A 12755-nucleotide genomic window follows, 5' to 3' on the forward strand; every position below is an offset into this window, starting at 1 on the left:
CATGTTTTTTATCCTTTGTATGGTTTAACTGGAAGCATATGTATTTTTAAATAAATTTTTGGTTGTGTAGACTTTAGCTTTGATTCAAGAGGTTTATGTTATACATTTGATTTTGAAAAAAGCAACAACCGCACAGGACAAAGACACACAACAATGAAAACAGGACAAGCTGAAACACAGCTTGTCCTGACAGGATAAAAGGGGGGTAGACAGATGGCGGGATTTTGAATAAGTAAGAAGGAATATGAAGGGTGATGATCATCATCCTGATACATATGTTTATCCGCACAATTACCACCCACAAAAATATGGATGTATATCTGAACACATACCTATAGCTATATGTATATAAATATATACACCAAGCACTGACATGTGAAGTAAATATTACTGATTATCTCTTCATCATGGCAGCTGTCAGAGAGTAAGTGAACATTTTGTTCTAAAAGTTGATTTCTTAGAAGCAGGAAAAATGTGCAAGTGTAATTATCTGAGGAGTTTGACAAGCTGTTGTGGGATGTTCCTGGTCTGCTGTGGTCAGTATCTATCAAAAGTGGTCCAAGGAAGGAACAGTGGTGAGTCAGTGACAGGATTGTGGACGGCCAAGACTCATTAATGCTCATGGGGAACAAAGGTAAGCCCGTGTGGCCAACAGATGAGCTACTGCAGCTCAGACTACCTAAACAGTTAATGTTGGTTCTGATGGTGTCAGAACACACAGTGCATCACAGTTTGTTGCGTATGGAGCTGCATAGCTGCAGACCAGGCAGGATGCCCATACTGCCCCCTGTTCACCAAGGAAAGCACCAACAGTGGACAGATGAATATCAGAACTGGACCATGGAGCAAAAGAAGTCAATCTGATGGTCCGATGAATCACACTTTCTTTTACATCACGTGGGTGGCCGGATGCGTGTACCTCACAGGGGAACACCTGGCACAGGATACACTGTGGGAAAAAAGCAGGCTTGTGCAGGCAGTGCGATGCTTTGGGCAATGTTCTGCTGGGAAACCTTGGGTTCTGCCCTCCATGTAGCTATTACTTTGATACGTACCACCTACTTAAGCATTGTTGCAGACCATCCTTCCTTGGAAACAGTATTCACTGATAGCTGTGGCCTCTTTCAGTAGGATCATACTCCCTGCCACAAAGCAGAAATGGTTCAGGAATGGTTAGAGGAGCACAACAGCAAGTTTGAAGTGTGGACTTCAAATTCCCCAGATTTAAATCCAGTTGAGCTTCTGTGGGATGTGAACCCCAGAATTGAAGGGGGAAGTCTGCTTTTCCTTCACATCTTGTTTAAAGACTATTTGATCTGGGAGCTGGCGCCAGTCCCCCTCGATCCTGTACTGGATAAGCAGTCAAGAGAATGGATGTATTGTAAATAAATGATAGTGTCTCTGTCAACATCACTGAGTGATTCCCCATAGGACAAAGAGGGATTATCAAGCTGTATTTACTGATTGTGCCGCTTGACTGCCTAAATGTGTTGCCTGGTGATATTTTATTAAAAATTATTGCTGCCATTGTCCAGATTTGCTCATGTGAGCATGTGACCCAAATCAAACTGAGCTATGTTGCAAGGTCTGTTCATATTTAGGAACAATGCAGTATTTATCTTTCTAGATTAATATTTTATAATTACAGCATACAGTTTATTGTGCCTATTGATACAGATAAAACAGACAACCTCTTTCTCTGAGCCAAATACACAGCCTTCTTCACACATCTATTGAATGAAGCACTCTTTTGGTAACGCCTACAATAATTTTCACCTATTTAGACAAAATTTATCACAGTGTAACACATTTAATCATCATGCACAATGCTAACTACAGAACGCAGGTGTTAAATACAACTGCAGCTGTCATTAGATACAAATACTCAGAATTGAGTATGTTTTGCTTCTGTTGTTATGAAACTGATATCAGGTTAGTCCAAAGTGCATAGCAAGAAACACTGAGTTGAAGGTTGATACCAACTGTGGATGAAGAGGTAAAAGATCTTTGTCTTCCTCTTCTTTTAGCAGCTCCCTGCTCTGCATATGCCCAAACCATCTCATCCCTGCCTCTTTATCTTTGTGTCTAAACCACTTGACCTGAGCTGTTCCTCTGATGTACTTGTTTACAATCCTGTCCATTCAGGTCACCTCGAATGAAAAACACCTCCAGCTCAGACACCTGTCTTTCTGTCAGTGCTACTGTCTCCCAACCATGCATCACAGCAGGTCTCACCACCAGCTAGTAAACCTTCCTTTTCACTCTTGCTGCTATCCTTCTGTCACAAATCACCCCTGATACTAGTCTCCAGCAAGTTCCCCTTCCTGTGCACTAATCTTCACCTCTTGTGCACTGTCTGTTGCTTTGGATGGTCGACCCCAGCTATTTGAACTCATTTACCTTTACTTCTGCTCCTCTACTCCCAGACTCTCCTTCACCTACTTCCTGCTCTCGCTACAGATCACTTATTCCACAGAATCTCCTGGCAGACCGCGTCTGTCAGTCTGTTTTTCACCAAAGAAAACAAAAAGGAGCTCAAATGCAATCCGTGATGCAATCCCACCCGCACCTTTAACCCATCTATCCACGTCATCACTGTCACACTGTCCTCATACATGTCCTGCACCACCCTGACATACTTCTTTGCCACTCCTGACTTCCTCATCTCTTTCTCTAGATCTACCAACAGACAGTGCAACTCATTCTGACCTTCTCTATTCTTCTTCATCAACATTCTTAAAGCAAACATAACATCTGTAGGGCTCTTTCTCAGCACTAAGCCATACTGCTGGTCATCAGTATACTTCATCTCCAAACCTCATTTCTCCCACAGTCTAAAGACATGCATCATAACCTCCAACAACCTCTGCAGAAAACGGATGGAAGGTACTATGGGGTCCTAGGCTAAAACTTTTCCAAGTCACCAAATCTCTGTTTGTTTTATTGCCCCTCCCAACCTACATCAGCCACACTGAAAGTCTATACAATGATGTCTCCACAATTACTTATGACTGCAATTTGTTTTCATCTGTTCTTCTGTCATCTCCTTCTTGTTTCTGCTCCTTTAATGGCTTGCCACAGTGGAGCAATGTGCGTTGACCAATCTGTATGCGATTATCTTATCTTGATCTGCATAAATATTTGCCAAAATATATTTTATACCAATGCCCTTCCTAAAGGATGATTATAATTAGAACACAGTGAAGCCTGTAAATAAGGTCCCAAATAGCACCCCAATTAATTTAGGTAATTAGACCAAATCTGCCACCCGTGTAACCAATAACAACACTGAAATGGGTAGTGATGATTTATCTAATTACAATAACTAATTTTTTACTTTAAATTTCCTTTTTGCCACATTTTACTGATAACAAATTAATTAAAAACATGACATGAGAGAAATGTATTTTTTTTTTTGATTTCAGTAAATCCATCAGGCTTTTACTAAGAGTAAAATAAAAATATCCCTATTAATAGTCACAAATAGTTCCATCTGTTGTGCCACCCGCCTAAATGCACACAACTCTCTCACCTTGGAAAAGCTCGTTGATGGATCCCGCTGCTGTATGAAAGCTTCAGGTGTGGAAAAAACTCAGAGAAAACATCTTCAGGGCTGGATTTTTTACAGACGTTTCAGCGTGCGAAAGATACGATGGAGCAAGTAGAGTTGGGGGTTGTTTGTGATGTTGGAGGCGGTGGGTGTGTGATCTGTGTCTTATTCACCTCCTGACCAGCGGTCTTGTCACATCAGAAGTGTCAGAATTGGCAACCCTGCACCAAGTGAAGCTTTATTATTGTTTTTTTTCTCCCTTTGAATTTTAATAAGACCTTTTCCCTGAGCCTCCTGAGATCTGACATTAAATGATGATACATTAAAACTGCAGAAACAGTACCAGCATTTTGTCTCCATTTATAAGGAGCAGACATGCACACTGGAAAATTCTAAAACTTCTGGATGTGCATGTCCTCATGAGGTCATTTTCATCTTGTTACTGACATGTTCATTAAAAAACAAACAGAGCAGAGGTTTCTAAAGTGGGAGGGGGCGTTTGGACTGTTTGCAGTTTCACATTCACCGACATCCCAAAGATCTCATTATGCATTCAGAGAAACAATAAAGGCCAATCTGCATCAGAGCTAGACCAGAGGATCCATATTTGTCCCGCGTAAAGTGCCGACGGCTTTGTTTAAACATGAAGACGGTTTCCTTTGAATACAATAAAAGGGTTATAATGAAATCTAAAAGCTACAAGCACTAATTGAAATTCGTCAAAGAGAAGCATCCAAGAAGCAACAAAATAAACTGGCACAAAGCAAATAAATTTGAAAGAGTTTGGGAAAAAAATACATGTTAGGTGATTACAAATAATTACCTTTCTAAACTCAAGGGTTATGCGTTTTATTATAAGAAAACGTTAGAAAAGGGAGGCTTTCCCCATGCAAATATGATTGTTCCTACATATATGACTCATGATATACTTATACAACCCAGCTGCACCACACTGAGTACATATCATATGGTTTTCCTTTCCATTCTGGAGGTAAATTGCTATTTCTGAGCACATTAAAGTAACCTGAGATTGCCTTAATATAGTTTCCACCTGCCTTTGTAATCACGCTGATTCAATGGAGTCGGTGAATTCTGTATTGTAGGCTCTGTTTAACCAGAGAGTACAATACAGCCATCTGCACTGGATGATTACACCTCAGCTACTGACGCCAACCGCTGACATTTTGCGGGTAAAAGATAATGACTCCACTGCTCAGCACCCAGCAGCATGAGCAACACTTAGTGTTTTTTTGTTGTCGTTTTTTTTTTTTTTTGTTCAGTGCAATGACTGATGGTTTGCTTTCCCTCTTTTAGTGAAGAATAATAATAATATTTCAGGCACCGGAGGATGGAGCAGCGAAAGTGGGCCAGCAGCTGCCTGGAGATCTGAGGAGCAGACCTGTGACTAAATCTTCCCCTGTTTGAGAAGTCAGAGCTGTCTGGGGAAATCTACAGCAGATGATATGAATGACAAATTTTCATGTTTAAATCATTTTTTTTTTTTCACTGAGCTGATCGAGGCACATTGCCAGGGTCCCTCTGCGTGAGTAAGCGTGCAGAAACAAACAAGCAAACAAAAGTTTTGTTTTTTTTTAAAAAAAAAGGTAAATCTGAGTAAATTAATGAGTCTGAAAACTTTTTTTAAAAAAAAGGCCCAGAAGTTATTAAAGAGGCAAAGTCGTTAATATTTTATGTATGAATGTATAAAAGTCACATGAACCAAAAGTAGGTCGTCATGCTTTGTTAATTACAACATTTGCAATTTGTACAAAGCAAACTTTTTATTAAAAATACATATATGCTCTAAGTCTGCTCCCCAAATGGGGGAGAAACAGAAACATCCCACTACCAGGCATGCGGTCTAACTGGTATATCGTCTTTAGCGCAGGAAAAGTTATTTAAATCTCAATTAAAAACTGTAAAAGGGTCTATTAGAAAGTCACATTTCTCAGTTCAGTTCACTTTGAAGAACAGTTCACAACACCAGTCATCTCCAGGCACTTTATTTAGTAAAAATCTGGCAATATTATAGAGACAACCCCCAACCATCTGAAGCTCCCCTATCCTCATCTCGTCCATCTCCAACATCCTCTGAGATTCAGATATTTCGGCTGCATGATTGCAATGATTGTTTGTTGTCAAATCTGTCAGTTTGCAGTCATTTCCTCCATGCTGGTGAATGGCTAAAAAACTCCTTTCGCCCTCTGTGTGTTTTGCCTCGGGAAAAGGAATTAAAAGCTACATAACTCCAAACTGTGCCAGGAGGAGCAGCAGGAAGATGACTGCTGGTGATGGAGCGTCAGTCTGGAGGGTAGGTTGGTCTGACTTGGCTGCGATCGGTCGAGTGAAGATATATGGGTGTTCCTACGTATATGATATGTAATATAATAACTGTAAAAATCAGATATTGAATTAAGATTTATCACAACACAAATAATGCAGTACTGCAGAGCGTTTTGAGAAGCGTGACGCACCGTAGCCTCTTTCCCAGTTTTTCAAACAGCTCTGAGTTGCTGGTGAACTAAAATTCATTTTTATTTCACCAAGCACTCATTTATTTTAATGCAGTGTCATTTATATGCACAGCAGCGTGACAAAGCAGTAACAGAGTGTTTTGAGAAGCATCTAAAGCACAGGAATCATAACAAATGGAGAAAAAAAAGGTTCCACAGCGCTAAACTTCCTTGAATCAACAGACTTTTAAACAAACATTTTAAAACACTTTCTGAAACCTCATTTCACTGGAGGAACGTTTAGTTAATATTCAATTCTTTAGACCAATCAGGCCAAACAAAGTTGTCAAATATGGAAAGCTAATCTTACCATAGGCGGACAGATGAGAGTGATGGGGTCAGAGAAGCTGCTCACAATCGTCTTTCCTCCCTCGGGCTGAAACTGTGAGAGAAGCAGACATGTGTATTTGAACAATTACACAGTTCACATTCATGTGAATCCTACACAATAAACCCTGAATGACTCATTGACCTTTAGCCTCTTGTGCCTTTAAATCAAATACAACTTATTGTTCACCATGTTGTTCCACAGTCCCTTGGCCAGCTCCTCATGTCCCTTTATGGTAAAGTGGAAGCAGTCGTGAGTGAAGAAAGTCATATCGATCTTCCCGTTCTGCTCAGAGAGACACAAAATACACTGCGGTATAGTTTTAGTGATGGACAGCATTGTTGGTGAAACATGACTCGTGAGTTTCTCAGCCAAAACGCTACAGCTGTCACACTGGGGATCACTGATGAGTCAGTCATCGCCGCGCGATGCTTCGCACCGATTGGTCCGAAAGCAGACACTTATGTCACACTGATAGGCGTGAGATGGATTACCGGGAGGCGGGGCGGGTCCGCGTTCTTCAAAAAGGGCTGGAGAACAACGGCGAAGTCGTCCCTGAAGAAGCGGTCGCTGTACAGCAGCTTCTCGAGTCTTTTCTGCAGATGAAAGCAGCGTGAGAATCAATTTGTCTCCCATTCTCCTCGCTTGTGCTGTTACAATAACAGCACACACACAAATTACAGTGAGAGCTGCGAACATGAAATCAGCATATAATGTTTTGGGTGCAATGTACCCTGTTTGCACATTAAAGTGAGTTATCATTTGGGACAATGACAAGGCAAATTATTATGGAAGATACAGTCAAAAATGCATTTTAATGGGCATTTCTTTAAGCTTTGTTTCCTTCCAAAATAGTTCTTCTTTCAGGCTGGTAGAAAACAAATGTTTAAAATACATTTCTCTGCACTCTATAAATTAGATATTTATACAAATTAGTGCATGTTTAACAAGGCAGTTTTGGTATTCTATGGCAAACGGGTTCTATAGTGCCAGGCAGTGAGCACAGAGGACATCTGTTTGAAGATGAAGTCTGTTTATGATTGTTTGGTCACTGCCATCCTCTTCCTCTTTGCACAAAGGAGGAGATACCAGTCCTGTAACTGCCTGTCTCCTGGAATCTCCTCCGTGCTCTTGAGACTCTGCTGGGAGACACAGGAAACTGCCTGTGCAACCTCTGCAGGGTTCAGGTATCACCTTATGTACCAGTAGTTACACTGACCCTAGTCAAATGCTAAACTAGTGAAAACACAGGAAGAAAAGATGAGGAGTGACCTCTACTTGTAAAACCATTGCTGTTTTGGGAGTTGTGTCTCTTTGTTGTCCCTCTAGAGCACCTTTCGTTAATTTCATTAACACTAAAGCAGCTGAAACTGTTTAACAACCCTCTCTGCTACTTAACTGACTGGATCAATATGTCAGCAGTTTAGCTGATGCTATACTCTGATTAAAACATTTTTAAGCAGTGCTTGTATATTTATGGCGGTTTTTCCTCATATTCTGACCTAGAAATCTCATCTCCGATAGCTCTTACATACAACAGAGTGTGCAGTTCAAGATTCTGCAGGTGTTTTACAGACGAGCTTGTTTGTTTGTGCAGCCTAACATTCAGAGTCTGCTGTACAGAACGAACACGTTGTTCCTAAAAAACATGGGATTTTTTTAATGATGCATAGAGGGATCGAAAAAAGAGTCCATATTCCTTCTAATGTGACAAGCAAATGAAAGAAGAATTTATCTCCTGTACCATCTTTCCTTATATAATACATAATCTTATAACATGAAAGAAGTAAAGTGTACCTGGAATTCCAGATTGACCTCCACCAGCTCCCGCAGTTCAGGAGATCTGGCTACTGGTTCTATCAGGCACGAGCAGAAAGACCTAAATCAAAGTCAAAAAGTAAAAAGTTCAAGAAGTGTCAATCAAAACAGAGTTGAACTTGTTCTGAGAGAGAAAGAGAGTGATCACCGCTGGAGCAAACACCCTGGGGTGGGCTTCTGCACCTCCCTCAAAGTCTGCATGGGGAGGATCTGAACCACGTTCACAATCATACGGGGAACCTGAAGCACAGCATGAAGACCTGCACTGTGGTGATTCAGCACAGCACTGACCCTCAGTCTCAGCAGACAGTAAACCCAGGGCTAAGCCTGATTTCGTTTATCTTCGACTTTACCTCATTCATAAGCATTTCCAACGAGACGGTCATATAGTGGATGAAGTTATCTACTGAAAAAAGAGCCTGGAAGTAGAGGAGATTCATCAGAGGTAATAGAAGAGGCAATATTCCATATATAGAGAGAGATTTTCTATTGAATTAAAGATAAGAGACCAAGACAGACTTTATCTTTGCAGTAATCACAGATGTCATTCATGCCCATGAGAATAGTCAAAAGCTTCCAGTCCTCTTCAAAGTTGAGACCCTAAAGGAAGAGACGACAGTCCCGTTACCTCTCCCATCCCTGTGCTGTATCATTACTGAGAAAACAAGGCCTCGCTTTACCTCGTAACCTCTCAGTGTGTCTATCAAATGTCTCGTCTGACCGGGGAGATTGCTACAAAATAAAGAATAACATGTTTCCTAAAGTGAATTAGGTCACAGCTCAGTTATTTTTGTAGGAGAATATAATTTGTTAGATTAGGCAACACAAAAGTAAGCGAAGGTCTTACAAGGTGTTGTGTCCAGTTACGGCCAAGTTGAAGCCCGTTTCACTGATATGAGCCTGCATCCCATGAACTGTCTTTCCAGGAGAAGCTCCAAGCAGACTGGGGTTAAACAGCTTGATGATATCTAAAAATGACAGCGTCAAACAGGTAAAGAAAATGAGCTGGACTTTTCTCGTTGCGAGTTTCATGGAACGATACAGTTAAGAAACAGCTCGGACACAGCAGTGACAGCTTACTTGCCAAAGTAATGACATCTTGATATGTCCCATAGCCTCCAATGCTGCAAGCAGAAAGGAAAGCAATACCAGCAGCAGAACTGTTAATGTCAGTTTAACCTTGTTTCTTACAGACTGACACTCTCATGGGGGAATACAGTTTCTAACATGTTCCTGATATGAGATCAGTCTGCTTCACATCATCCTGATTGTTATTTGTGCGAGATTTGTGACAGGCACCTCCATGACACGTGACGAAACTCAATGGGAATGCCGAGGACAGTAGTGGCGTTGGCGCCGATAGCCGTCTGGAAAAGAAGGGGCACGGCATAGAGAGATCAGGAGCCAAGGAAGAGAAGAAAAGCAGTTTTATGAGTAAGTGTTTGTGTGGGTGGTTTGTCACTCTAATTTAAACGGATCCTATTATGCCTTTCCAAATTCTCTGCCGTATATATGCAACGCTGCCGAATCAAGGCTCGGGATGAGAACTATTATAAACTGTGAGTCATGCAACGATACACAAAGAGTCTAAGAATAAAAATATAGAGGAGATGATAACAGGTCCCCATTAACTAGCTGCAATTTGGGCATCTTTTGGGCATCTTCTCTTAGATTATGAAGATGTGCCGTTCTCATAAAAGCACAAAAAGAGATAATAACTAAGCTGACTGCTCTTCCGTTGGTGCAACATTTGGTTAGTAATGCAGTTTAAAGTTTATTTCCATCTCATTTGCACTCAGTCTTTATCCATCACTGTAAGCGTTTTAGCTCTTCTCACGATTGCAGCTGCCTTCTGCACAGCAGGACTAAGCGAGTATGCAAAATGAATGAATCAACGGTCAGAGCGAATCTATTTTTGTTCGACGTTACACTGTATCATCGGCACAGCAGAGGAAGCAGCAAACAACATATAACACCTACTGTCAGAGAATCCCCCAAGGCGGCGATGACTTTGATATCTGCGGCCTTCACAAATTCAACTAGACAAAAGGGTGGAAGGAGGGGTGGATAGAGGGAAGGTAGAGAGGGAAAGAAAGAGAAAAAGAGCGTTAGTTCAAACTCTTGAACAACACAAGATTTGAGGTCAGCAGGTGACACCTGGACAGACCTGAGGAGGGGACAGAGGGAGAAGGACTCATGTCTGAGCACTGGAACACAGGATGCTTGAAGCTCACTGGCCGGGTTTTCTCTGGAAACTCCTAAATAAGTAAAAAGAGAGAAGCCTCGCTGTCACATCGAGACCAGTTATGTTTCCTTATGAGTCCTTATTTCCTTGTAATGACTAAAGTTTGTCTTCAGGGACTGACAATTGTTTTCTTCTTCTTTTTTGAGCGTCTTCCTACATCGGAATAAACTGCTATAAATGTTTTAAACAGTTGCGTAAGTTTAATACTGTATATGTTGATGCATTTGTGGAGAAAAAAGGAAGCTCGTGTGCAAAAATCTTTAAAAAAAACAACTTTAAAATCTTCAAAAAATCTTATTGCATTAGAACGTTTTAGATACATTATATTGCCATAAATATTTGCTCATCCACGTTCATGCGCATATGAACTTGCATGACATCCCATTCCTAACCCATAGGGTTTAATATGACGTCAGCCCACACTTTGACGCTATAACAGCTTCAGCTCTCGTGGGAATGCTTTCCACAAGGTTTAGGAGTGTTTATGGTAAATTTTGAGCATTCTTTTAGAAGTGCATTTGTAAGGTCAGACAAGAAGACCCGACTCACAGTCTCCACTCCAATTCATCCCAAAGGTGTTCTATTAAGTTGAGGTCAGGACTCTGCGCAGGCCAGTCAAGTTCTTTCACACCAAACTCGCTCATCCATGTCTTTATGGACCTTGTTTTGTGCACTGATGAGCAGTTATGTTGGAATAGGAAGGGGTCAAACCCAAACTGTTCCCACAAAGTTGGGATGTGGAAGCATTAAGAGTTCCTTCCACTGGTGCTAAGGGGCCAAGTGCAACTCCTGAAAAACAACCCCACACCATAATCCCCCTCTACCAAACTTTACACTTGACACAATCCAGTCATACAAGGACTCCTGGCAACCGCCAAACCCAGTATTGATTTTTTGGGAGCATTGGTATTGTGGTACTTTAATACATTTTACAGCATAGCAAGTCTGAAAAACAAACAAACAGGATAATAGCAACTAAATAACTGACAGTAAGATCAGGCAAAGCTTAAATTATATTATGATGTGATCACTGTTTTTGTCCTTGTCACATGATCTGTAAATAGTGTCTCTGTATGTTTTTACTAACTTGTGTGTAACACCAACCTGCCAGAGGGTCTGCAAATGGAAATTAGCCCAAGGCTATAATCTAGCATATTTACATTTGTTAAAATGTTCATTAATATGTATTGTCCCCCTTTCTAAATAAAAGAAATATAAAAATATTTAATCCAGCAGAGCACAGTGTTTGTGCATTAAGATTCTGTTGTAGATTACAGTAGGCAAACCTGAACATAACTTTCACTGCTACCGTGGAAACCTCATCTTCAGTACCTTGTCGGACTGCGTTTTTATTGATCGATCATTGTTTCACTGTCTTTGATGCGTTAGCTGTGCTTGCTGTGCACAAGTTCAGGATGCCTGCTGGGCCATGTGGTTAGTCTGGTGTGACACGATGATAACCTACTTTTAAGAGAAAGGTTAACAATTGCTATATATTGTTTTTTGTCTGTTTAATAAGCCTGTCAACGAAGGCTTTTTGCTGTTTAAATGACGACCAAAATTTAAACTTTGTGTCCAACAACAAAATAAACCCTCAGTGATAAACATAGGTGAAACAGTACCTTATTGAGGGCCTCCTTGCTGTAGTGCCGAATCCCCTCTTCATACTCCAACCACCAGTCATTTCCTTTAAAGGGATCATTAACTGAAACTTTTCAAACCACTTTATAAGCCACTGATAAAGCTCATCTTTAATCAGCTAAATAAGCCCTAGTTCAAAAGGTTTTTGGTCTTGACTTTGTCCTTGGTGTATATCTATAAAAACAGATGGTTGATATAAACCCAAACAATCCATTAAAAAAAATAAATAATAAAAGGGAGGGCCCTGTTTCAGAGGCTGTTGTTACAATAAATATAGGCACACAGCCTCACGTGGGAGCTGCCCTCCTGCTTGTTCTAGCACTTACCTTTGACAGAGCAGGACGCGAGCACACACGTTGCCACAGCGATCCAAAGCCACCCCATAGTATCGCGTATGGACCAGTCAATGGGTCACCCCTACACACTGCACAATGCGACCCTCAGTTTTCACAGCATTGTCACTTTGTCTCAGCCTCAATGGCTGAGCGACAACCAACAGGTCCAATGAGAAGCGGCCGCTCTCGCTGCTGATCAATGTCAGCAACATTGCAGTGTTATGTCAGACATTTAAAGCCAAGCAGGGCACGAGCCACTTATCCGAACTACAAATGATCATCGATCCAAGCATTTCGGCAATCAAACATTCAGAACATCTTTGAA

The 12755-nt window shown here is 41.0% G+C and overlaps 1 protein-coding gene across 1 annotated transcript; it reads right to left on the reverse strand.

Annotated features, from left to right (window-relative positions):
- Nucleotides 1–5537: 5537 nt before the first annotated feature.
- On the reverse strand, nucleotides 5538–12638 carry si:dkey-177p2.18 (phospholipase B1, membrane-associated). The gene is made up of 16 exons (XM_040017461.1): nucleotides 12422–12638; nucleotides 12077–12141; nucleotides 10377–10467; nucleotides 10190–10248; nucleotides 9509–9576; nucleotides 9290–9333; nucleotides 9057–9177; nucleotides 8890–8941; nucleotides 8729–8809; nucleotides 8563–8628; nucleotides 8358–8449; nucleotides 8189–8270; nucleotides 6886–6987; nucleotides 6581–6676; nucleotides 6374–6445; nucleotides 5538–5914 (listed from the first exon to the last, which is right to left on the reverse strand). The coding sequence occupies exons 1-16, from the start codon at nucleotides 12477–12479 to the stop codon at nucleotides 5789–5791; spliced, it is 1275 nt and encodes a 424-aa protein (XP_039873395.1). The 5' UTR covers nucleotides 12480–12638; the 3' UTR covers nucleotides 5538–5788.
- Between the last annotated feature and the right edge of the window lie 117 nt (nucleotides 12639–12755).

This window comes from Simochromis diagramma, unplaced genomic scaffold, assembly GCF_900408965.1.
Source record: "Simochromis diagramma unplaced genomic scaffold, fSimDia1.1 OVJJ01000802.1, whole genome shotgun sequence".
NCBI classification, from domain to species: domain Eukaryota; kingdom Metazoa; phylum Chordata; class Actinopteri; order Cichliformes; family Cichlidae; genus Simochromis; species Simochromis diagramma.